This window comes from Haliotis rufescens, unplaced genomic scaffold (genome assembly GCF_023055435.1).
Source record: "Haliotis rufescens isolate VD_foot unplaced genomic scaffold, xgHalRufe1.0.p SCAF_5, whole genome shotgun sequence".
Classification (NCBI taxonomy): domain Eukaryota; kingdom Metazoa; phylum Mollusca; class Gastropoda; order Lepetellida; family Haliotidae; genus Haliotis; species Haliotis rufescens.
In genome coordinates this window covers 7,354,233-7,379,352 of record NW_025964223.1, presented here as the reverse complement: position 1 = coordinate 7,379,352, position 25,120 = coordinate 7,354,233, and the positions used below count along the sequence as shown (strand labels likewise).

General features: G+C 41.7%; 1 protein-coding gene across 1 annotated transcript; it reads left to right on the top strand.

Moving 5' to 3' along the window:
- Positions 1-687: 687 nt before the first annotated feature.
- On the top strand, positions 688-23,570 carry LOC124116575 (5'-nucleotidase domain-containing protein 1-like). Its single transcript, XM_048384008.1, has 12 exons — positions 688-1,336; positions 3,600-3,691; positions 9,239-9,310; positions 10,345-10,457; positions 13,094-13,176; positions 14,216-14,315; positions 15,051-15,225; positions 16,162-16,250; positions 17,121-17,239; positions 19,814-19,987; positions 22,526-22,697; positions 23,090-23,570. Exons 1-12 carry the CDS (start codon positions 1,061-1,063, stop codon positions 23,179-23,181), a joined length of 1,557 nt encoding a protein of 518 aa, XP_048239965.1. The 5' UTR covers positions 688-1,060; the 3' UTR covers positions 23,182-23,570.
- Positions 23,571-25,120: the final 1,550 nt, after the last annotated feature.

Here is a 25,120-nt window from a genome sequence, read left to right as displayed (position 1 = left end):
AATTTATATCACACATGAAAATATGTCGGATAAAAGATTGTCTAGCAAAAACTCCCATCCAAACTTAAAATAACTTGTTCGTAATCAGTTGTTGTTTGGGAATCTTGTTTTTGTCTTCAGCGGGTCTAACTACATGGCTACCCTATACGCACTGCCTACTTGTTGTTACCCTGTCTGGCGCTCGGCATAAGGGGCTAAAACAAGGTCTGGTCGGCTCGGAGTCAGTATACTGTGTCTGAGTAGGGTATTCATGTTAAACTGCGGCATGGTATCTCAGTGAGCTAGCACTATAAATAGACATCAGTACACACACACGTGCATGCGCGTCGCTATATAATTGCAATAATCTTGGACGCGACGTTAAATCCCATTTCACCTCACCTCACATTTTAAAAATGAATGTCTCTGAAAAGCCTCGTGCGTGATGTATCCTTCACAGACACAGTCACAGACCAAGGTTGGACACTAACGTAGCCCCATGCCTAAAAGGTATTTAAGATGCTGATTGTTACTTGATTTGAATGATATCCTTATAAATAAAGTATCATATTCATAAGTTATACTGTTACGCGCTGTAGTATTTCTAGTTCCATAAAATATATTTTCTATATATTACAGCAATAAAGCTTAGGAACAGTATATCTGTGTTTATATAGCTTTCTTTACTTGCAAAATTATATCGGCATTTATAAATTGTCAATTGTTTTAGCATGGTGAAATGAATGTGGCGGCAAATCCACGGAAACTTACCCTTCTCCAAAGCATCGTTTTTCTTTTTGTATCTTAATTGTAAAACATCTCTTGCAATTTCATATAACATACCAATGGCATAAAATGTTATCTTAGATAATGTAACTACATTGACGGTTTAAGCCACACGTAATGATGAAAGGAAACGCCGTGGATTTTTTTAGAGGCTAACTCCATCTATATAGAGCGTACTTATCTCCCTTACATTGCGGTAAAAACGATCTTGTCTTCCAAATATTGATCGAAGTTCTGTTGTATAATATAACTTCGAATAACAAAATAAATGTTCCAGTAACAAGGCGAATCTTGAATGTTTATTATACGATGTCTATCCAGATGTAGGATAAAAAAACACTGTTGCCTTTCCCTTGGGACAAATGAATCAGTGACGACACGTCAGCGACAAGGTCAGATCAACAACAATACACAACACGTGCACAGCGCAGCACGGATATTGACGCTGGCAGCACAGAGACGCACCATGAGCTCGGGCCATCCAAGTACTATTTGTCTGGCGGATTACGATGCCTACGGTTTCGATCTGGACCACACCCTGGCCAAGTATAAACTAGTGGAAGTGTTTAATGTGAGAACCGAGATGTGTGATCTGCTGGTGATGCTTTGATTAGCTGGTGATGCTTTGATGAGTTATCTAACAATCAGCCGGTTATCATGGTTTTGCTAGTTTAACGCGTGACTGCTATAATATTAATTGTGACCAATATATTGTATATATTTTACTAAGTTTGAGAACAGTTCTGAACATTTCACAATGATAATATAAATATCATGATCAATTTGGGGTGGTTGACACTAGATCTATGTAATGTCTAGATTTATGTGTGTATCTGCAGTAAACTATGGTTATAACGAACTTGAAGGGACCACAAATTTTAGTTTGTAATATCTGTAGTTCATTATAAGCATATATACAGCATTTATACAATAAATGGTCGGGACTAAAAAATAAGTTTGTTATATCGGTCAGTTCGATATAAGCGTGTTCGTTATAAACGTAGTTTATTCTATGTGATAAAGATAACATAGCGTACATACTCTTCTAGTACTAAACATGCTAAAGAAAAAGTGATATCTTGTTTGGTTACATGTAATACTAAGCCTATTTTTTATGAATCAGGTTGTAGAATCATTGTCAATAATGTGTGTGTGTGTGTATATTAAATTAAATAAAATAATTTGAAAAGCACATTTTCCAATTAACAACTGCTCAAGTGAGCTTAGACCATGATTGATCTTGTCAAAGGCTTTGAGTGTCTTTTTAAAGTTTGTCAGATTTTCTGTTTTCATATTTTGAGAGAGAGAGAGGGAACATATTTCATGTGTCGAGTGAAATATGTTTCTCACATCAAGTGTCGGGGTGAAAGGAGATATTTTCACAATTGGCGTATCTCCTTTTACCCTGTCACGAGGTGAGAGAAAACATGATACTTCACTCGACACATGGAATATCCTATTTATTATATACTTTTTGTGTAGTTGTCTACAGGAAAATTCAATTATTTCATTACAAATGTAAAACCTTGAAACGTAAATTCTCCCTTCCTAACACACAGGACTGTTCACCACCGCTTGTATTTGTGACTAAAAAAATAGTTTCGTGTTTGAAAATCTTAAAAAATCTAAACAAAAGTAACCAAAAATATTTAGGGTCATAAAAATTCTGTATTATACATATAAAGATGATAATATACAATATCAACTTTAAGGAAGATAATTTATGGATGTCAACTTCTTTATTATGAGCATGATGAGGAAACACAACGTTTCGGAGCATAGGCTTACTCCTTATTCCTTAATCAGGTGAACTTCATAATAAAGAAGTTGACATCCATAAATTCTCTTCCTTATGTGTATCACTTCTAAATGCCATTCAAAGACTTAATATTAAATTTAAGAAAGAATATCCTTGAAAACTATGAAACCGCTTTTGGAAGCGAAAGAATACACGCTGGTCAAGTAACAAAAATGGCGCTTTAAAAGTTTGTCCGATTTTCTGTTTCTCAGATTTCTATTGGCAGATTTTGTTTTGTTTTCCAAATTGATTGCATGTATATGCTAAAAAACCTGTTGACTAGATTCATTTCCTTGGTCCTCAGAGACATGTTACATACTGTATTCGATGTAATTAGTGCACTGCTCTAATAAGCACCCACAACAATATTTGCTAACATATTGGCTAGTGAACAATCCTAATTAGAACCCCTTCCGATTGATCAATGTACACAAGACTTATTCATTCACGTATAATACGCACTCGTGTGTTATATGCACCCTGTATTATGGGCAATTAAATTCTGGAAAAATATCTGTCGTATATAAACATTTCAGGCTGTCAGTATAACCACGAAATGTACAATCTTTCAACTGTTTTTTTCACCAAAATAATATTCCAACATATTTTGCTGTTATCAGTTGATTGATAGATGGCCCAGGTTTGAATATAATCAACACTGGTATAAATTACTTACGGCTAAGAAAAGAATTGTTTTGGGGGCATTGGCAGATCACTTTTAAATTCTGTGTGTCAATAAAATGGATTTTTAAAGATATTTTTCAAATTTTCCAGTTTATTTGAAGCAGTACTCTGTTGTGCATAGAATAAGGTGCTTGACAACTGACATGGTATTAAACGTCCGGGTTCAGTGTGTGCCAAGTGGTGTTTAATGGTATATGTGGTGAGAAAAACATAAAAAGTGTTCCTGCTGCGTCACTTTTGTTTTCTATATAAAATTCCTACCGCCATCTCCTACTGGCCATCCTCACTTGTTGAGAAATATGTACCTTTTGTCAGCCCAATGCATCTAAACAAGTTTTGTATCCTTTTTTAGCTGACATACTCGTGTATAACAGATTTCTTGGTGGATAAGAAAGGCTACGATGCCTCCATCAAGTCTGACCTGTTCAAGTACAAGGAGTTTATGTGAGTATCAAAGTCACTACTCAGCATGTCACAGCTGTGTTCTAGAGGACATACATCTTCCCAAGACATGGGAATTAACTGACTATAAAAGTCCAGTCTCCACCCCCTTATTGAACAAGGCTGAAAATTTCCAGGCTCAGCCCAAGCAGCACAAGTTGCTATTCAGAGTTATGTCCCTTCTTTGTCCCTCCTACTGACCAATAAGATTTCATCCCTCATATCACTTTCATTTGCTTTAAACAAAATGGCAGCACCCAGTCAAGACAATCTGATCGATAATCAAGGTCTGTTTTGTAATAAAACGGGTGTTACCTTGCAAAGTGCATCAAATCAATTGAGCACCTTGATTATAAACGTGAAAAGATTTGCAAAATATCTGTTGATGCCCAGTTGGCTGTACACATACATTGCAAATCCTGCAGTCCGACCGAATCTGGGTGTTGAAATCCATGTTGTTTACGAATCAGGTGTCTAGTTCGTTACGAGATTTTGATAAGACACGTTAGTCCAGCCAAAATGTAACTCCAGAATTCCAGCCTACTGGAAACTGGACTGATATAGTCAGTTATCACCCTTGCCTTGGGAGGATGGTGTACATGGGCAATGCCACACTCTGACAGTGTAGTGCCTTTTTCTCATGTCTCTTTGCCAGAAAATTACAAACTGGCAAATATTTTGCCAATGCTATGATAAATTGTCACTGACTCCTTTTTAAGAAATGAAAGAAATATGATACTGTTTTACCAAGGTAACCATGGTTTCTGCCTGTAAACATGATGAGGACTGAGAGCAGAATAGGTCCCAAGTATCCGACTCTTCAGTCTACTTATGGTCATCTCCTTACCTCAACAGGTTCTCCTTCACTCCTTATATCTCTTCCGACCTGTGAAGATCCAGGGTAGAATAGGACTATGCTTGTCGCAAGAGGCGACTAACGGGATTGGGTGGTGAGGCTCGCTGACTTGGTTGATGCATGTTATCGTATCCCAGTTGAGTGGATTGATGCTCATGATGTCAATCATTAGATTGTCTGGTCGAGACTTGATTATTTACAGACCGCCGTCATATAGCTGTTGTTGAGTGCGGCATTAAACAACAAACAAAACAAAAAATTTCTTTCTCATGTTCTCCATGTTATCTCTTATGTTCTCATGTTCTTATCATCCCCTCCTTATGTTCATCTCCTCATGGCCTCCTTATGCCCTCCCTATGTTCATCTCCTCATGGCCCCCTTATAATCCCCCCTTATGTTCATCTCCTGGTGGCCTCCTTATCATCCCCTCCTTATGTTCATCTCCTCATGGCCTCCTTATCCCCTCCTTATGTTCATCTCCTCATGGCCTCCTTATCCCCTCCTTATGTTCATCTCCTCATGGTCTCCTCATCCCCTCCTTATGTTCATCTCCTCATGGCCTCCTTATCCCCCCTATGTTCATCTCCTCATGGCCTCCTTATCCCCTCCTTATGTTCATCACCTCATGGCCTCCTTATCCCCTCCCTATGTTCATCAAATCATGGCCTCCTTATCCCCTCCTTATGTTCATCACCTCATGGCCTCCTTATCCCCTCCCTATGTTCATCACCTCATGGCCTCCTTATCCCCTCCCTATGTTCATCTCCTCATGGCCTCCTTATCCCCTCCTTATGTTCATCACCTCATGGCCTCCTTATCCCCTCCCTATGTTCATCTCCTCATGGCCTCCTTATCCCCTCCTTATGTTCATCACCTCATGGCCTCCTTATCCCCTCCTTATGTTCATCTCCTGGTGGCCTCCTTATCATCCCCTCCTTATGTTCATCTCCTCATGGCCTCCTTATCATCCCCTCTTTATGTTCATCTCCTCATGCCCTCCTTATCATCCCCTCCTTATGTTTATCACCTCATGGCCTCCTTATCATCCCCTCCTTATGTTCATCTCCTCATGACCTCCTTATCATCCCCTCCTTATGTTCATCCCCTCATGGCCTCCTTATCATCCCCTCCTTATGTTCATCTCCTGGTGGCCTCCTTATCCCCTCCTTATGTTCATCTCCTCATGGCCTCCTTATCATCCTCTCCTCATGTTCATCTCCTGGTGGCCTCCTTATCCCCTCCTTATGTTTATCTCCTCATGGCCTCCTTATCATCCTCTCCTTATGTTCATCTCCTGGTGGCCTCCTTATCATCCCCTCCTTATGTTCATTACGTCATGGCCTCCTTATCCCCTCCCTATGTTCATCTCCTCATGGCCTCCTTATCCCCTCCTTATGTTCATCACCTCATGGCCTCCTTATCATCCTCTCCTTATGTTCATCTCCTGGTGGCCTCCTTATCATCCCCTCCTTATGTTCATTACGTCATGGCCTCCTTATCCCCTCCCTATGTTCATCTCCTCATGGCCTTCTTATCCCCTCTTCATGTTCATCTCCTCATGGCCTCCTTATCCCCTCCCTATGTTCATCTCCTCATGGCCTCCTTATCATCCCCTCCTTATGTTCATCACCTCATGGCCTCCTTATCCCCTCCCTATGTTCATCTCCTCATGGCCTCCTTATCCCCTCCTTATGTTCATCACCTCATGGCCTCCTTATCATCCTCTCCTTATGTTCATCTCCTGGTGGCCTCCTTATCATCCCCTCCTTATGTTCATTACGTCATGGCCTCCTTATCCCCTCCCTATGTTCATCATCTCATGGCCTTCTTATCCCATCCTTATGTTCATCTCCTCATGGCCTCCTTATCATCCCCTCCTTATGTTCATCTCCTCATGGCCTCCTTATCATCCCCTCCTTATGTTCATCACCTCATGGCCTTCTTATCCCCTCCTTATGTTCATCTCCTCATGGCCTCCTTATCATCCCCTCCTTATGTTCATCTCCTCTTGGCCTCCCTATCATTCCCTTTTTATGTTCATCTCCTCATGGCCTCCTTATCATCCCCTCCTTATGTTCATCACCTCATGGCCTCCTTATCCCCTATGTTCATCTCCTCATGGCCTCCTTATCATCCCCTCCTTATGTTCATCTCCTCATGGCCTCCTCATGTTCATCTCCTCATGGCCTCCTTATCATCCCCTCCTTATGTTCATCACCTCATGGTCTCCTTATCCCCTATGTTCATCTCCTCATGGCCTCCTTATCAACCCCTCCTTATGTTCATCTCCTTGTGGCCTCCTCATGTTCATCTCCTCATGACCTCCTTATCCCCTCCTCATGTTCATCTCCTCATGACCCCCTTATAATTCCCCTCCCCCCTTTTGTTCATCTCCTCATGGCCTCCTTATCCCCTCCCTATGTTCATCTCCTCATGACCCCTTATCATCCACTCCTTATGTTCATCTCCTCATGACCCTTTATCATCCCCTCCTTATGTTCATCTCCTCATGACCCCCTTATCATCCCCTCCTTATGTTCATCTCCTCATGACCCCCTTATCATCCCCTCCTTATGTTCATCTCATGACCCCCTTATAATCCCCCCCCCCCCCCCCTTATGTTCATCTCCTCATTGCCTCCTTACCCCCTCCCTATGTTCATCTCCTCATGACCCCTTATCATCCACTCCTTATGTTCATCTCCTCATGGCCTCCTTATCCCCTCCCTATGTTCATCTCCTCATGGCCTCCTTATCATCCCCTCCTTATGTTCATCTCCTCATGGCCTCCTTATCATCCCCTCCTTATGTTCATCTCCTCATGGCCTCCTTATCCCCTCTTCATGTTCATCTCCTCATGGCCTCCTTATCCCCTCCCTATGTTCATCTCCTCATGGCCTCCTTATCCCCTCCTTATGTTCATCACCTCATGGCCTCCTTATCCCCTCCCTATGTTCATCTCCTCATGGCCTCCTTATCCCCTCCTTATGTTCATCACCTCATGGCCTCCTTATCCCCTCCTTATGTTCATCTCCTCATGGCCTCCTTATCATCCCCTCCTTATGTTCATCTCCTCATGGCCTCCTTATCATCCCCTCTTTATGTTCATCTCCTCATGGCCTCCTTATCATCCCCTCCTTATGTTTATCACCTCATGGCCTCCTTATCATCCCCTCCTTATGTTCATCCCCTCATGGCCTCCTTATCATCCCCTCCTTATGTTCATCTCCTGGTGGCCTCCTTATCCCCTCCTTATGTTTATCTCCTCATGGCCTCCTTATCATCCTCTCCTTATGTTCATCTCCTGGTGGCCTCCTTATCATCCCCTCCTTATGTTCATCTCCTCATGGCCTCCTTATCATCCCCTCCTTATGTTCATTACGTCATGGCCTCCTTATCCCCTCCCTATGTTCATCACCTCATGGCCTTCTTATCCCCTCCTTATGTTCATCTCCTCATGGCCTCCTTATCATCCCCTCCTTATGTTCATCTCCTCATGGCCTCCTTATCATCCTCTCCTTATGTTCATCTCCTCATGGCCTCCTTATCATCCCCTCCTTATGTTCATCTCCTCATGGCCTCCTTATCATCCCCTCCTTATGTTCATCACCTCATGGCCTTCTTATCCCCTCCTTATGTTCATCTCCTCATGGCCTCCTTATAATCCCCTCCTTATGTTCATCTCCTCATGGCCTCCCTATCATTCCCTTTTTATGTTCATCAGCTCATGGCCTCCTTATCCCCTATGTTCATCTCCTCATGGCCTCCTTATCATCCCCTCCTTATGTTCATCTCCTCATGGCCTCCTCATGTTCATCTCCTCATGGCCTCCTTATCATCCCCCTCCTTATGTTCATCACCTCATGGTCTCCTTATCCCCTATGTTCATCTCCTCATGGCCTCCTTATCAACCCCTCCTTATGTTCATCTCCTTGTGGCCTCCTCATGTTCATCTCCTCATGACCTCCTTATCCCCTCCTCATGTTCATCTCCTCATGACCCCCTTATAATTCCCCTCCCCCCTTTTGTTCATCTCCTCATGGCCTCCTTATCCCCTCCCTATGTTCATCTCCTCATGACCCCTTATCATCCACTCCCTATGTTCATCTCCTCATGACCCTTTATCATCCCCTCCTTATGTTCATCTCCTCATGACCCCCTTATCATCCCCTCCTTATGTTCATCTCCTCATGACCCCCTTATCATCCCCTCCTTATGTTCATCTCATGACCCCCTTATAATCCCCCCCCCCCCCCCCCCTTATGTTCATCTCCTCATTGCCTCCTTACCCCCTCCCTATGTTCATCTGCTCATGACCCCTTATCATCCACTCCTTATGTTCATCTCCTCATGGCCTCCTTATCCCCTCCCTATGTTCATCTCCTCATGGCCTCCTTATCATCCCCTCCTTATGTTCATCTCCTCATGGCCTCCTTATCCCCTCTTCATGTTCATCTCCTCATGGCCTCCTTATCCCCTCCCTATGTTCATCTCCTCATGGCCTCCTTATCCCCTCCTTATGTTCATCTCCTCATGGCCTCCTTATCCCCTCCTTATGTTCATCTCCTCATGGCCTCCTTATGATCCCCTCCTTATGTTCATCTACTTGTGGCCTCCTTATCATCCCCTCCTTATGTTCATCTCCTCATTGCCTACTGATGCTCATCTCCTCATGTTCTCCTCTCTCTGTTTCAGCTGTAAGGGCCTCTTCCTGGACATGGAGAAGGGGCATATTCTCAAGATTGCAGATGATGGCAAGATCCTAAGGTAGTTGTTGTAAAACAAATGTGTGGATTCAGCTTTTCTTACACATGTGTGGGTAGGAAACCCATTTGAAATAACTGGAATCAAACATGTGGAGGATGAAATCCCAGGCCATGAATTGCTACTCCATGGTGATGACCTGAGGTCAGATTTTGACGGACTACTTCCAGAGTGTAATGGATTGATAAGTTATTTTTGCTTCAGTGAAATTCACCCACATCGGTCTTGAAACGTTATGGTTTTAGAGTGTTTGTAAATGTTCTAGTTTGCATTATCATCACCTTGGCGGAAACTGTTATTGGGGAGGGTCGCCAGGTCTGAGTAGAAAGCAATCAGCCGGAAGATTGTGTTCCAGCGATGTATTGTCTGGGCTGATATCTCCACTTGTGATTGGGAGACCCACTTCATTTTATCAGAAAACACAGAACAACCTCCTCACAACTCTGAATTACAGATTATTTGTCCCGCATGATATCGTTTGGAAAGTGGCAACACTCCAGACTTGTTGGTACACTTGTGACAGATCATCTCTAATTCTTCATAGCGACATGATTGAAGCTGTTCATAGTATAAAACTTACAGGTTTTCATATTGCCACTGCTCAACATGCTCAATGCCTGAGTCATGACATTTTGACGATGGTCAAATTCTCTCTAAATCTGGGGCACCAATTGAATCAAAGTTGAAATTGTTGCCTTGAAAGAGTGAAAAAAAATATCTATATTTAAAAAAATTCCTGAATAGCAAAAGGCACATGTTGAGAGCACAAGGTTTCAAGAAGAAATATTGAATGATGAATAAGTTATGCAAAACAAAGCGTGATGGATGGAGCATGTTTCTATATCCCCCGTCGTTTTTGTAGGCCTATTTAGCAACATTTTCCAACCAATCAGATTGCTGCAGACAATTTCTTGTATCAACATTAAAACCTTGTCATAAAAGTCTGATGTTCCTGTTTGACAGATGTTCCTGTGGAGTCTGTAGAGTCTTATTTTGGTAATCTGATTGAGTGTTGTAATTGAAGCGTATTGTTTCAGAGCCACTCACGGAACAAGGGCTCTGGAGACGGCCGAGGTACAGGCAGCCTATGGAGAGGATCAGATTTGGAAACATGCAGAAACTGTCAAGAAAACAGTTAAAAACTCTAACAGTGGGTCAATTGTTGTTGTAAAAATCATAAATCATCACTTTCTCCAGCCTTACATAGTTATGTCCCTTTAGAGTGCCAGGATCCACATATTGCATGGGTTATGATCCAGGGTCTGACTATCTTCCTGCTTGTGAGTTTCACCAAAGGGACATCTACATCCTGCATCCCTTCGGTGTTTCCTTCCACATGAAGCTCATGCCATTGAAACAGGCTCACTCACTTGAGTGAGTGAGTGAGTTGGGTTTAACGCCGCTTTTAACAGTCTTCCAGTTATATCGCGGCGTGTCAGCTTAATGTGGGAGGAAAGCCCGAAGTGATGCACTGTTGTATACTTGTATCGTTTTGTACCAATCCATGACCTACGGATACAAATACTCGTATCGTGGCACCGAAGGTTAGGTGAATTGTTACACAGCCAGGCAGTTTGGTTTGGCAAGCACACATTCTATTCAACTTTTCATAGGGATAATCATTTATGGCAGATATATTTAAGCATACAGTTGAGTGAGTGAGTGAGTTGGGTTTAACGCAGCTTTTAACATTATCCAGTCATATCACGGCGTGTCAGCTTAATGTGGGAGGAAAGCCCGAAGTGATGCAGGTCTCAGACATTTACCACTCCGGTGAAACCCACGAGCTCGGGTATGGTGCTGACAAACCTAGAAACATAATCGGGGCGAACCGGGATTTGAACCCACAATCATAGGTTTCTGGCGTGTCCCAGGGACGCAACTCTGCACAGCAAATCGCGGCACCTTGGACGACTGGGTCACCCGTGCCCCCCACTCACTTGAACATTTGTGAGACTTGACATGATCACCGCCTTTGTGGTCTAGTGCAAGAGCGTCCACCCGGAGAGCAGAAGGTCCGGGGCTCAATCCCCGACCGCGTCATATCAAAAGACGTTAAAAGATGGTACTTGTTGTTACCCTGTCTGGCGCTCGGTATTAAGGGGCTAAAACAAGGACTGGTCGGCTTGGAGTCAGTATATTGTGTCTGAGTGGGGTATTCATGTTAAACTGCGGCATGGTATCTCAGTGAGCTAGCACTATAAATCGGCATCAGTCCGGACTAGTACAAGCAGCCACACAAACACACACACACACGTACATGCACGTCGCTACAAAAGTGCAATAATCTAGCGACGTTAAACCCCATTTCACCTCACCTCACCTTGACATGATCCTTGTTCATGCACTCACAACAACTTCAAGTTCGTATTATGTTTGTTGCTTCCATAGCATCATATTTGACCTAATTCAATCAACGTAAAATGTTTTACCATATGATGGGTAGGTTTCTCTGCAGGATAAAGCCAACGGATAAAAACGATATCCATTGGGGTCATATGTGGATGGAGATGCAAATATCAAAGGTCACGTAGGGACTACTTTCAGTGTTTATAAACAAACATGGCGTCCCCTTGTCATTCGGCGATTGAGTCAGAATTAACCATCAGGAATCTGGATAAACTAAAGGTATAATTGCTATCATTATCAAAAGAACAGTCAAATATACTGAAAATCAGTGTCTAACTGTGACATAACTTAGGCATTTTATAAGTTTTGGCAACTTTGGAGATATAAATAAAGAGGAATAAACCAAAGCTTGCTAAATACAATGTTTATTCCTAATGCAGGATATTTACCATCCCCAAACACATTCGCATGATAACCTCTGTCATCCTCCCACAAGGCACTTACACAGTTTAAATCTCATTTACTAACACCACGGACGTATATACTATATACGTCTTTGCTCACACACACGTCACCTGCAATGCACAGACGATTTTTCAAAGGGGAGATAATCTAGAAATCAGTCGACTATAGCCACTAACCAAAAAACAATTGGAAATGTTTCTTTACAATCCTGATGCCAGTTAAAGGACACTAGGCTCAGGAGCAAGTTTGATTCAAGTTGTTCAAATGGCACTTTGCTGGTCTGCTGGGTCAAATCCTCTTTCTGAGGGCTGATGAGTAGCCTAGTGATTGAAGTGTTCGGTCATCATGATGAAGGCGTGGGTTGGATTCCTAACATGTACAATGTGTGAAGCCCATTGCTAGTGTCCACACTGTAACATTGCTTGAATATTGGTAAAAGCACTCACTCACTCACTTTTTCACTCTCTTTTTCTCTCACTCACTCACTCACTCACTCACTCACTCACTCACTCACTCACTCACTCACTCACTCACTCACTTCATGTTGTATATCAATCAAGTAGCTACTGAATATCTGTATTAAACAGAGTCAGTGTCTCAGTTACACACAAGGCACTAGGGGCGGTCGGGTAGCCTAGTGGTTAAAGCATTCGCTCGTCACGCCGAAGACCCGGGTTCGATTCCTGACATGGGTACAATGTGTGAAGCCCATTTCTGGTGTCCCCCGCCGTGATATTGTTGGAATATTGCTAAAAGCGGCGTAAAACCATACTCACTCATTCACTCACTCACAAGGCACTAATATCAATGTTAACACCAAGGCTGGTAATTAGCATGAGACTGTCACACATACTCCCATTTAAATGAAAAGTTTAGCAGACTTGAGCATAGAATTATTATTCTTTAACTTCAGTGGTGGAAGGGAGAGGAAGTTTTGGCTTTATGTCATTTGGGTTTTTGTTGTATTTTCAGCAACTTTCCGTTTCTTTGAGAACTACTTTGATACTCCAGGCCTTGTTGCCATGGCGAGAATTATTGACATTGAAGAGAAAAAGGTAAGACCATAATTTTGTGTTCCCTTAAATTCACATGATTAAGTTTGTGAAAAGTTCTGACAATCACATTCTAACTCACATTCTGACTGTCACATTCTGACTGTCACATTCTGACTGTCACATTCTGACTGTCATATTCCTGATCTGGTAAGCAAGGCCCTGGTCAGTCTGATGAAAGTTCATTCTGATGTGAGCTGTAATTTGATGTCCTGAGATCGATGTTTAGCAGCAGCAATAACTAAAAGCTGATTTTAATGAGATTGCAGTAACAAAAACTACTAAAACTAGGGGTACAGGTGGCCAAGTTGTCTAAGGTGCCACAATTCGCTGTGCAAACCAGTGATCATGGATTCGCCCTGCTTGTATTTCTAAGTTTGTCAGCACCGTACCCGTGCTCGTGGGTTTCACCAAAGTGGTAAATGTCTACCACAATAGGCTGGAATACTGTTCAAAGCAGCGTTAAACATAACTAACTCCAATCTCATTAAAATCAGATCTTAGTTTTCGCCACTGCTAAACAAAGATCTGAGGACATCCCATTATGGGTCACGTCAGAACGACCATTCGCGAATTTTGACCGACCAATGAAATGACTGACAAGAAATCGACATTAGCCAATCAAAAGGCAGCTTTCTCAAGCTTTATGACACTAGTTTCAAACTGCCGACTAAGCTTCGAAACATATTTTGACGTATTCTCGATTTAAAAAAATGAAACTGATAAGAAGAACATTGTGGAATTTCTTATAGATGGCCTAGATTGTATGGATATGATCATAAAACCCGTAACTGTCGTTCGGAATACCCCCTGTTAAATATGTCGTGGCTGCATGATTAGAAAACACATTCCAACTGTCACTTTCATGATCTGGTAAGCAACGCTCTGATTGGTTGGATGAAAGGTCGTTCTGACGTGATCCTTAATTGGATGTCCTCAGATCTTTGTTTTGCAATAGCGAGAACTAAGATCTGATTTTAATGAGATTGAACTCACTCACTTCTAAAATTTGTAGCTCACTATTATTTATATTTTTTTTCAGATAAAGGACTCAAAATCCACTAAGAGGATAGACTACACTCTAATCTGGGGGGATGTATTAGATTCCCTTGTGCATATATATACATATCACAACTTTGCATGTGAGTATTTCCCTTTTACCATGTATAATACATTAGTAATTGTCTCAAAACCTGCAGTTGCAATGTGTGGATTGGAACACAGAAACATTATTTACTTGCCCCAAAGAACGTGAGCAATCATACTTTCCTTAAGAGGAAGCTGGCAAAGTGAGTTTTTTATATCTTGATCACAACAAATACATGGAAGGAGATACTGTACACACTTATTAATGATGAAGAAAACAGTTTGTGGGGATCAGTATTTACCTTGTGGTTGTAGCGTCTTGTGGTCCAAGGGAGATAACCCCTGATCCTTATTTACCCACATTATTTTTTGGTTTTCACATTTGAAATGAATGAGTTGTGAATCACTTATATATATAACTGAGGCCTGTCTCAATTTTCCTATTTATGGAATTACATAACCATACTGGCAGGAAGTTCAAGAACTTAATTGCATCAGCATTCAATTTTCTCAGGGAGCCTTGGAATTTGATAAAAACCCATGATTTGTTCCTGAAATGCTGGAGAAAAGTTGTCATCGGGATTTACAAAACAAAAGACTTTTTTGACTGGACATACTGGATAAATTGAACTGTAATGGGGTAAAGAAAACCCAAGTAATTATTTCCCGTGAATATTAAATCGTTGGTCTCTGACAACCAAGAAAGACTTCGATGAAAATCTAAATTACGATTATGTTATTGTGGCCTTAAATGCATTATTTCTTATTTCTCCATTTCATCAATTCTCCAGTGGAAACGGGGGGATTTTTCCCAACTCTAAAGAAAAATCCAAACAAGTATGTTGAGAAATGTAGCGATGACATAAAGAAGTGGCTGCGGTCTCTGAAACAGGACGGACGTTGTGTCTTCCTCCTCACAAGCTCCTTCTCCGACTTCGGCTCCTGTCTACTGGAGACTATTCTAGGGTAAGACTTGCTTTCTACTGGAAACTATTCTAGGGTAAGAACTGCTTTCTACTGGAAACTATTCTAGGGTACGAACTGCTGGCTACTGGAAACTATTCTAGGGTACGAACTGCTGACTACTGGAAACTATTCTAGGGTACGAACTGCTGACTACTGGAGACTTTTCTAGGGTACAAACTGCTATCTACTGGAAACTATTCTAGGGTACGAACTGCTATCTACTGGAAACTATTCTAGGGTATGAACTGATATCTACTGGAAACTATTCTAGGGTACGAACTGCTATCTACTGGAAACTATTCTAGGGTATGAACTGCTATCTACTGGAGACTATTCTAGGGTACGAACTGCTATCTACTGGAAACTATTCTAGGGTACGAACTGCTATCTACTGGAAACTATTCTAGGGTAAGAACTGCTATCTACTGGAGACTTTTCTAGGGTAAGAACTGCTATCTACTGGAAACTATTCCAGGGTACGAACTGCTATCTACTGGAGACTTTTCTAGGGTACAAACTGCTGACTACCGGAAACTATTCTAGGGTAAAACCTCCTGTTGCATTGTCCTTAAAAGTGCCCAATGAAAGATACTGTGGAAATGATCATACCCCCTACTTCCCAAAATATTTACCTGTAGCTACACCAAACTATGTCAACTGAAAATGTGATTGGTTGAACGTTATCAATCAGTGGACATGAACAAGTCAAGTTTCCCTTCCTTTGCAATTTTAGAATACAGTTGCAGCAGGTGAAATGAAATACTTTGAACACATCATGGGATGCCTGGTTTCAAAACCTTGACTTTCGGCTCCCAGGTACAACATTTGGATTGTTCATTATCCGGGGAGTGTTGTCCCAGGCATCCCACTGTTAACTAGCAACCATCACTGCACATTGTTTTATTGTTACTCATGTTCCTGTCTACTGTGTTGCAGCGATGACTGGGAATCGTATTTTGACATCAACATATTCTATGCAAGAAAACCATCTTTCTTCACTGACGGGCATGCTTTTCAACGGATAGGTAAGAAATCCTGTACAGTCGAACTTCGTGTCAAACTTGGTTATGTCGAATTTCGGAACCTAAGTATCTAAATTAAGCGTAACATTGTCTTGTATCCATGTTGGGAATCGAACCCGGGTCTTCGGCGTGATGAGCGAACGCTTTAACCACTAGGCTACCCGACCACCCCCAGCAGTCTTGAGAAGATGTAGAAATAAGAAAAGTAAATAAAGACTTGTATATGTTTGAGTAAAGACAAAACTTCAGTGTACGCATGCATATATTATATGGTCTCAGGTTTCATACATATATCTAAACAGTTTTTGCCAGGGCTACAGTTAAACTATTCCCAATTAGACATTGTGTTCCCAACTCTTGAGACCTACAGTTGGTACCTGGATAGGGTCGGGTACCCGGGTAGTAAATCTGGACTCGGGTACCCGGGTAGTAAATCTGGACTCGTCCAAGCCCTAAACTCATACCTTCAGGTTTGATTGATGGTTGTGGGTTGATAATTTATGAGAGAACTAGGACAAAAGAAATGACAGGTGTATCATCAACTAATTAAAGGAGTCATAGTAATCCAAGCAAAATATTTGATGAAAAAGGGTGAAATTTTATAGGATGGCTTGGATTTCAAAAGCACAGGAAATTTTCCCCAACCAGTGGGGGTGAAAATGAGAGTGACGAGTACACTGGCTTGGTCATGTGTTTCCGGTGTACATGCGAAGGCCATGGGTGCGTTCGGGTGAGCTGTTTTAGTGTTCTGTGGTTCACAGTTCAGAAACATTCCACTACCTTTCAGAAATAGAGATTAGCAATCAGTATGAGTCAGGATAAGTTTAATGATATTTTTACTCTATAAATAAATATAAGTTTGATATTTTACAGAAAAACACAGTGTAAAGGAACCAACAAAGAATCTGGTAAAAGGTGGTTTCTATTACCGTGGCAACGAAAGAGAGCTGACAAAGTTTATAGCCACTCTGACTGGAAAAGAGAATCCAAAGGTTTGCTGTTAATAAAATACTTGGAAAAATGTGAAGCACTCCCTGCTATTTTGGCCATAAGCTTTGAAAGACTGTGTTAGTCCCAAATCCTGAAACCAGAATATGTATCATTTCCTGAAAGAGCAATTCTTTGTCGACAAAAAAATCGCTAAAAAGATCGATAATCGGAATGTCAACATTTTGGGAAGTGGTATTTATAATATTGATGGGCATTTCATTGTGTATTATTGAGAAAATTGGCACGTGCCTTAAATATGGAACAGCCACAACTGTCGTTGTTGCTGAGAATGACCATTGTGGGCCCAACATGACTGTCACAAGATCATCAGTAGCTTAGTGTAGCTGCCACGTGCCAAATGACTGCCTCAATCCTCCTTCACATGCCTCCAGTGAGATCTTTGATGCATTCCTGTGGTAGGCTGTGTCACACTTGAGGCAGTGCTTGTGTCACGCTCGGTGCAGTGCTTGTGTCACGCTCGGTGCAGTGCTTGTGCCATGCTCGGTGCAGTGCTTGTGTCACGCTCGGTGCAGTGCTTGTGTCACGCTCGGTGCAGTGCTTGTGCCACGCTCGGTGCAGTGCTTGTGTTACACTTGGTGCAGTGCTTGTGTCACACTCGGTGCAGTGCTTGTGCCACACTCGGTGCAGTGCTTGTGTCAAGCTCAGTGCAGTGCTTGTGCCACGCTCGGTGCAGTGCTTGTGACACACTCAGTGCAGTGCTTGTGCCACGCTCGGTGCAGTGCTTGTGCCACACTCGGTGCAGTGCTTGTGCCACACTCAGTGCAGTGCTTGTGCCACGCTCGGTGCAGTGCTTGTGCCACACTCAGTGCAGTGCTTGTGCCACACTCGGCGCAGTGCTTGTGTCACGCTCGGTGCAGTGCTTGTGACACACTCAGTGCAGTGCTTGTGACACACTTGGTGCAGTGCTTGTATCACGCTCGGTGCAGTGCTTGTGTCACGCTCGGTGCAGTGCTTGTATCACACTCGGTGCAGTGCTTGTCTCACGCTCGGTGCAGTGCTTGTGTCACGCTCGGTGCAGTGCTTGTGTTATATCACAAATTAGGGCTTTTCGTCAAATGTTTCTGTGCGAGTATTTCATGTTTCTTTGCTGACCTGAATACACCCGTCTATGAAACGCAAAAAAACCCTTCTCTCATCTGACCATGTCCTCAGGTTCAATCTCGACCAACGCCGCTCCAAATAGTCTCTGTGATGACTGTCTGACAGCATGGAATGCTTGATCGCCCTCTTTGACTTCTAACCTGCTGGTCTGGGTCAATTTCACCTTGTCCGTGATGACCATTGTTTACTTATTACGACCAACAGCTTTGTAGGACATTTATGCATCTGCTGTCAGATAATCTCCTATAAGCCATGTTGAATAATGATTAGAACTGCAGCTCAGAATAATTTCAAGTTGCCAGTTCTCATGTTTTTGACAAGTTGTGTTTTTAACAAGTTGCGAGTGGCTTGTTGCAAGTGCATTGTGCACATGCTTTGCACGTCAGAAGCACTAGCAAACATGCACATCTTAGTAATGCATAGGTGTTTGTGTCTTTACCAAAATTATTTTGCCAGTTGGATTTGCAGTCTCGCGACAGTGATTAAGATTTTCTGGTGATGTTTAACTTTTTGCCAGATGTATATTTCTCAAGGCACTGCTTTATCATGTAAGGCTGCATGCGTATAATATTCTAAAGCTTGTACTGTTTTAGATAGGGAGTAGGGACTCATTTGAACCATATTGCAAGACTGTTCAATGTGCCAGACCTCGATGTAAGGAGAGTTACCTCCCTTGGACTGTCTGTTTTACATACTGGACCAGTGCATGCATGTCTCATGGAAATTGATACTTAATGCGTTCACACAGCAAGTGCATTGAGATTTGTTATGAAGCTGTATTTATTTGTTTTATTTCCTGTCTGCTGTGTTATCAACATGAGGTGTGTGTATACATATAGCGTAAAATATGGACAGTATTTATGAAATTTGTTGCGCTCAATTATATTTGGCATTTTTTTTCAGTGTTTTCAGCAATAAATTCCATAGATATATTGGAATGTAATATTTAATTTCACATGAAACTACATATATAGCTTGATTTCTTGAGCTGCAAAGCCCTGACTTGACAATATGTTTAAGGTGGGGTTTGATGATGATATTTGACTCCTTAAATATTCAAGTTTAATTGTGCCATGTGCTTGTTTTATTTTATAAATTGAAGAAAAAAATATGTTTCAGGTCCCAATCCGCATCATTTTCCCACCCTCACACCACAATTCTAAACGCTTTCCCCAAAATACAAATAACCAACTGCACACGATGCATGACCCATGTTGTGTCTGTGCTGGTTGTGTGTGTGTGCGATGAGAGGATGCACATCACTTTAAGCCATACCAAGAGGCCAGAAACCTTTTTTTTTGCCTTAAGTCATTTTATTTTTCCTACGTGCAACTCCATAACCATGGTAACCATTCACAGATACAATCTGACAGTAATATTAAAGTCTCTCATTTATGTATCTTATTTGTTTTGAAGACTTTCATGCATTTTTATAAATATTTTATTTGTTTCAGATTGTGTATTTTGGAGACAACATCTGTGCCGATTGTTTCCCGTCTAAGATGTACGCGGACTGGGACACGGTACTGCTGCTGGAGGAGATGGACGCGGAAGGGTATGCATGTGATGATGGAACTGTACAACAGGAGGATGAGCCGTCACAAAAGAAACGGCGAAGAGGAATAGAGGTGAATATAGATCCTGTATGTTTTCTGTATGTCCAGGATAGAGGTGAATATAGATCCTGTATGTTTTCTGTATATCCAGGGATAGAGGTGAATATAGGTGCTGTATGTTTTCTGTATGTCCAGGATAGAGGTTAATATAGATCCTGTATGTTTTCTGTATGTCCAGGGATAGAGGTGAATATAGGTGCTGTATGTTTTCTGTATATCCAGGGATAGAGGTGAATATAGATCCTGTATGTTTTCTGTATATCCAGGGATAAAGGTGAATATAGATCCTGTATGTTTTCTGTATATCCAGGGATAGAGGTGAATATAGGTGCTGTATGTTTTCTGTATATCCAGGGATAGAGGTGAATATAGATCCTGTATGTTTTCTGTATATCCAGGAATAGAGGTGAATATAGATACTGTACGTTTTCTGTATATCCAGGAATAGAGGTGAATATTGATCCTGTATGTTTTCTGTATATCCAGGGATAGAGGTGAATATCGATCCTGTATGTTTTCTGTATATCCAGGGATAGAGGTGAATATAGATCCTGTGAATATAGATCCTGTATGTTTCTGTATATCCAGGATAGAGGTGAATATAGATCCTGTATGTTTTCTGTATATCCAGGGATAGAGGTGAATATAAATCCTGTGAATATAGATCCTGTATGTTTCTGTATATCCAGGGATAGAGGTGAATATCGTTCCTGTATGTTTTCTGTATATCCAGGGATAGACATGTAGTGTTTCAGGTGTGCCACAGGCCACTCGTAATGATGTTCAGATGTACCTTTGGGAATCCATCTCATTTAAACTCAGATCTTACTGCTTACTTCCGCGAAACAAAGATCTGAGGACATCCCTCAACAGGTCACATCAGAAGGACATTTCGCGAACTTTGACCAACCAATAATTATTGCTAAAAAGAAGTGAACTTTACCCAGTCAGAAAGTAGTTTTCTCGAGCTTTACAGCACTAGTTTCAAACTGGCGACTTCCTACTTCAGACTACGGTTGAAAAATATTGATTCAAAACTTTAAAACTGAACAAATGAAATTCTGGAATGTGTAATAGATGGCTGAGATTGTATGGTAGTACTTCCCATGGCCTATGGAAAGTCTCTCCTGTTCAAATATTTATCCCGTTCAAGCGAGAAAAAGATGATGATTTCGATGGAATGAGCCTGTAACTGTCGTTCGGAATACCCCCTTGTTGGCCTTATCGAGGTTCATGATTAGAAAACACATTCTGACTGTCACTTTCCTGATGTGGCTCTGAGAGGCTGTGATTGATCAGATGGAAGCTCATTCTGACATGACCTGTAATGGGATGTCCTCAGGTCATTGTTTAGCAGTAGCAAGAACCAATATCTGATTTTAATGACCTTGTTAGGAACTCAAGGGTGCCACCTTGAACAATAATTTTGATCCATCTTTGAAGTCGGCAAATGTCATGTCACCGTGAGCGGGCTTGGCTCTTCCCATTCAATGAAATTGATAAAACCCTCTGAAATCATGTCAGTGTCAGAATACCCATTATTATCCCCCACCACAGAGTTATTCCGTCCGTCCGTCTGTTCGCTTCTCAAAGGGGACATTTTTCGAAAAACTGTTTTAGTCAAAGAAAGGAACTTTTACACGCTGATGTAATTGGTCATGATTTAAAATGAGTTTGGAACTTATGGACCTTGCATAGTGCATACTGCATGAAATGGGGACCAATTTTCTCATAAACTACTGAAGTTACAGGAATGAAAGTGTACATGCCTATCTAAGAGATACTAGTCAAGACTGTTTGAACATTGGTCCTGTAAATTATTTTTACAGAGTTACATCCCTTGATCCATGTTATTTTTACTTAGTGCATAGTGTCTGCAGTGGGGACAGGTTTTCTCAGAAACTACTGAAGTTAGCTGAGAGTTATTTTTTCCATAAAAGGGTCCTTACTGTGTATTTATTTCACGCTAAATCTTTTTTTCTGATGATATAAGGTGACCCAAGGGTCTGTCTCTTCTTAAGGCTTTGTAGGACTTTTTTTTAAAGTTTTTGTTCATTATTATATGAACAAACAAAATTCTCATGTGCCCCCTGGCTGGGAATAGTGATAATGTTGTTTTCTTGTTGTTTTGTGAGTTCAGCTGTCCATGAGGATATGTTTATAGGTTTAAGTTCCATGTGGTCCTCCAGTTTACGTTTGTGAAAGTACATTCATCAATGGCTTTGTTTTCCATTTTGGCTAAAAACTATGATTCCAAAGTGTGCCCTCCAGGAACCAGGAACATATTTTGACAGTACCATTCCAGTTGTAACCGTGTCTTTGGCACTGTAATACATGGAATTTCCAACCTGATGTTGGATGTTGGCATGTGCCCAGATCGATTGTGAGAATCACGGGACAGTTCCAACCTGGAATCCTGGTGGGGCAAATTTTCTGGATCTCATTGGATGTACTTGTTAATTATTTGTGTCTGTTTTCAATTTTCTCTGCGTGCAGCATTTTGACATAAGACAGGATGAAACAACTGACGGAGTTTGCTTACTTTTCCAGCACAGTTCTCTGGTGACCCATGAGGAAATGGAGTACTTGATCTCGGATGTATGGGGGCCCTTCCTGTACCACGGGCCCGAGGGGGCCTCAGACAAGGTGATGAACACGCTGTGGGGGAGCGTCATCAGCCAGTACAGCGACATCACGGTCCCCAGTCTGGAGTACCTGGCGGGTACGTTTAGTTGTCTCGGCCATTTTCCATTCCATGATTTTTAAAGCGGGATTCTGAATTTTTACCTTCATTGGGAGGTTTGGGAGGTTTGCATGATGAATATAAACATTCAGATGGGGGTGCTCTTTGCAATGTATCGGGGTTTAAAGTTAAAACCTCTAGGGGCACAGGTTGTTCGTCTGAGGTTCCACAATTCGCTCGGCAGAGTCTTGCCAGGAATCTATCATCGTGGTTCGAATCCCTAGATTGAATGTTTGTAGGGTTTTCAGCACCATACCCATGCTTTGGGCTTTCCTCCCACATCAAGCGGACATGCTGTGATGTAACTGAAATACTGTTTAAAGAGGCGTTAGACCGAACTCACTTACAACTTTGAATGATTTTATTCTCAGGTGTGCCACTGGACCACAAATTTGAATCTTTTGGTGCCAAGAGTGACGCTACGGGGGGCTTCCATCCTGGCAAACCTGCATCCTTGCTCTGATCAACTGAATGCCGTTTGATACTCAGGATATATCAATCTACCTACATCTTCAAATACCCATATACTGAGCCATTGGTCGCTGACAAGAATCATCAAATACCACTGTCCAACCTGCATCCTCAAATACCATGTATATGGACCCATATCCACCCTGAATTGAACCATTTCCATGAATACTTCAATACCAAGTCTCCACATTGCACCTTGGAATACCAGGTCCATATGATCATTCTCCACCCAGCAAGGACCACTCATGATCACATGATTTATTTGTTTGTTGTTTAACGCTGCACTCAGCAATATTCAAGCTATATGACGGCAGTCTGTAAATAATCAAGTCTGGATCAGACAATCCAGTGATTAATATCATGAGCATCAATCCACACAATCTGGATCGATGACATGTATTAACCAAGTCAGAGAGCCTGACCAGCCGATCCCATTAGTCGCCTCTCATGACAAGCATAGTCACCTGTTACGGCAAGCATGGCTTGCTGAAGACATATTCTACCCTGGTTCTTCACATGACATGATTGTAACCCTGAAGATACACCTCATCTCTCTCAGTTTGCTCAGTTTACTCAAACCAGGCAAGTATGGCAGAGAGGGTTGTCTGATTGACGGGTATAAAAGCTTCCATCAATATAGAAGTTGAGCTCCCTGGCCTCTCAAACAAACTGTGTGTTTGAAGAACATGTGAAACGGACTCAAGCCATTGTTAGTTTTATTGAATCAATATAAATGTTTTGTTTGGGTCCTTTGTTCTTCCCCATGATATCTTGATGGTATGGTTTTAAGGCTTAAAATTTTTTACTTGGTTCTCAGGCACGCCCGCATCATCATAAAGTCTGCTGCATGTTTGTTTTCTCCATTAAAAAAATATCCTAAAACTTGAAAACATTGTAGTCCAATATAGCATAGCATGCAGTTACTTTACAATCGCACTGCTTTAATGCGCATCTTGTGCTATGGTCAATAGGAGTTTGTATGCTTGTTTATGTTGGGAGGCCTTTTCCCAGGTTTATTTTGTTTACATACTAGTTTTAACAAGCGAAATAAAACACCACCACCCACCCGCACTATATTTTCAAAAGTCATTGCCTGAGAACCAATTCTTGTATTTTTTTAAGCTTAAGCCTAACAATGCTGCAAAATGTATTGCTATTGCACTCCAAAGGATGTCCATTTTGGCAACACTCTGTACTGCAAAGTTGAACAAACTGATCAACAGTGCTTGAAATCTCTGACTATGATACAATACAGAAATGAAGCATGTTTAAGGTGTCCTTGAGTTTATGCTGACACTTCGAGGTTTGAGAGTATTTAGTATTGCAGGAGCCATTGTGAGACTTGTGAAACTGTTTACCTCAACAGCATACCGTGATTATGTCATCATATCATATTGGTAGCAGTGAATACTGCAGTATGCTACCTACTTTAGTATCAGGTATTTTATACACATTCTATGTGATTTACTGGGGAACTGGGCTTTTATATACTGCTCCACTTTAGATAGGGATATTTGTCTTTCCATGATACACAACGCTGATTCTCAACTGTATACTGGGGGCACAGGTGGCCCAGTAGTCGTGATTTGCTGTGCAGAGTTGCGTCCCTTGGACACGCCAGAAACCTATGATTGTGGGTTCGAATCCTGGTTCTCCCTGATTATGTTTCTAGGTCTGTCAGCACCATACCCGTGCTCGTGGGTTTCATTGAAGTGGTAAACGTCTGAGACCTGCATCACTTCGGGCTTTCCTCCCACATTAAGCTGACACGCTGTGATATGACTGGAATAATGTTAAAAGCTGCGTTAAACCCAACTCACTCACTCACTCAACTGTATGCTTAAATATATCTGCCATAACTGATTATCCAAATGAAAAGTTGAATATTATGTGTGCTTGCTACACCAAACTGCCTGGCTGTGTAATAATTC

Excerpts from the sequence above, each read along its gene's own strand:
- LOC124116575 (XM_048384008.1), top strand. The coding sequence starts at position 1,061 with ATGTTTATTATACGATGTCTATCCAGATGTAGGATAAAAAAACACTGT. Across the intron at positions 3,692-9,238 it reads TTCAAGTACAAGGAGTTTAT|CTGTAAGGGCCTCTTCCTGG; the intron begins GTGAGTATCAAA and ends TCTCTGTTTCAG. Across the intron at positions 22,698-23,089 it reads CAGTCTGGAGTACCTGGCGG|GTGTGCCACTGGACCACAAA; the intron begins GTACGTTTAGTT and ends TTTTATTCTCAG.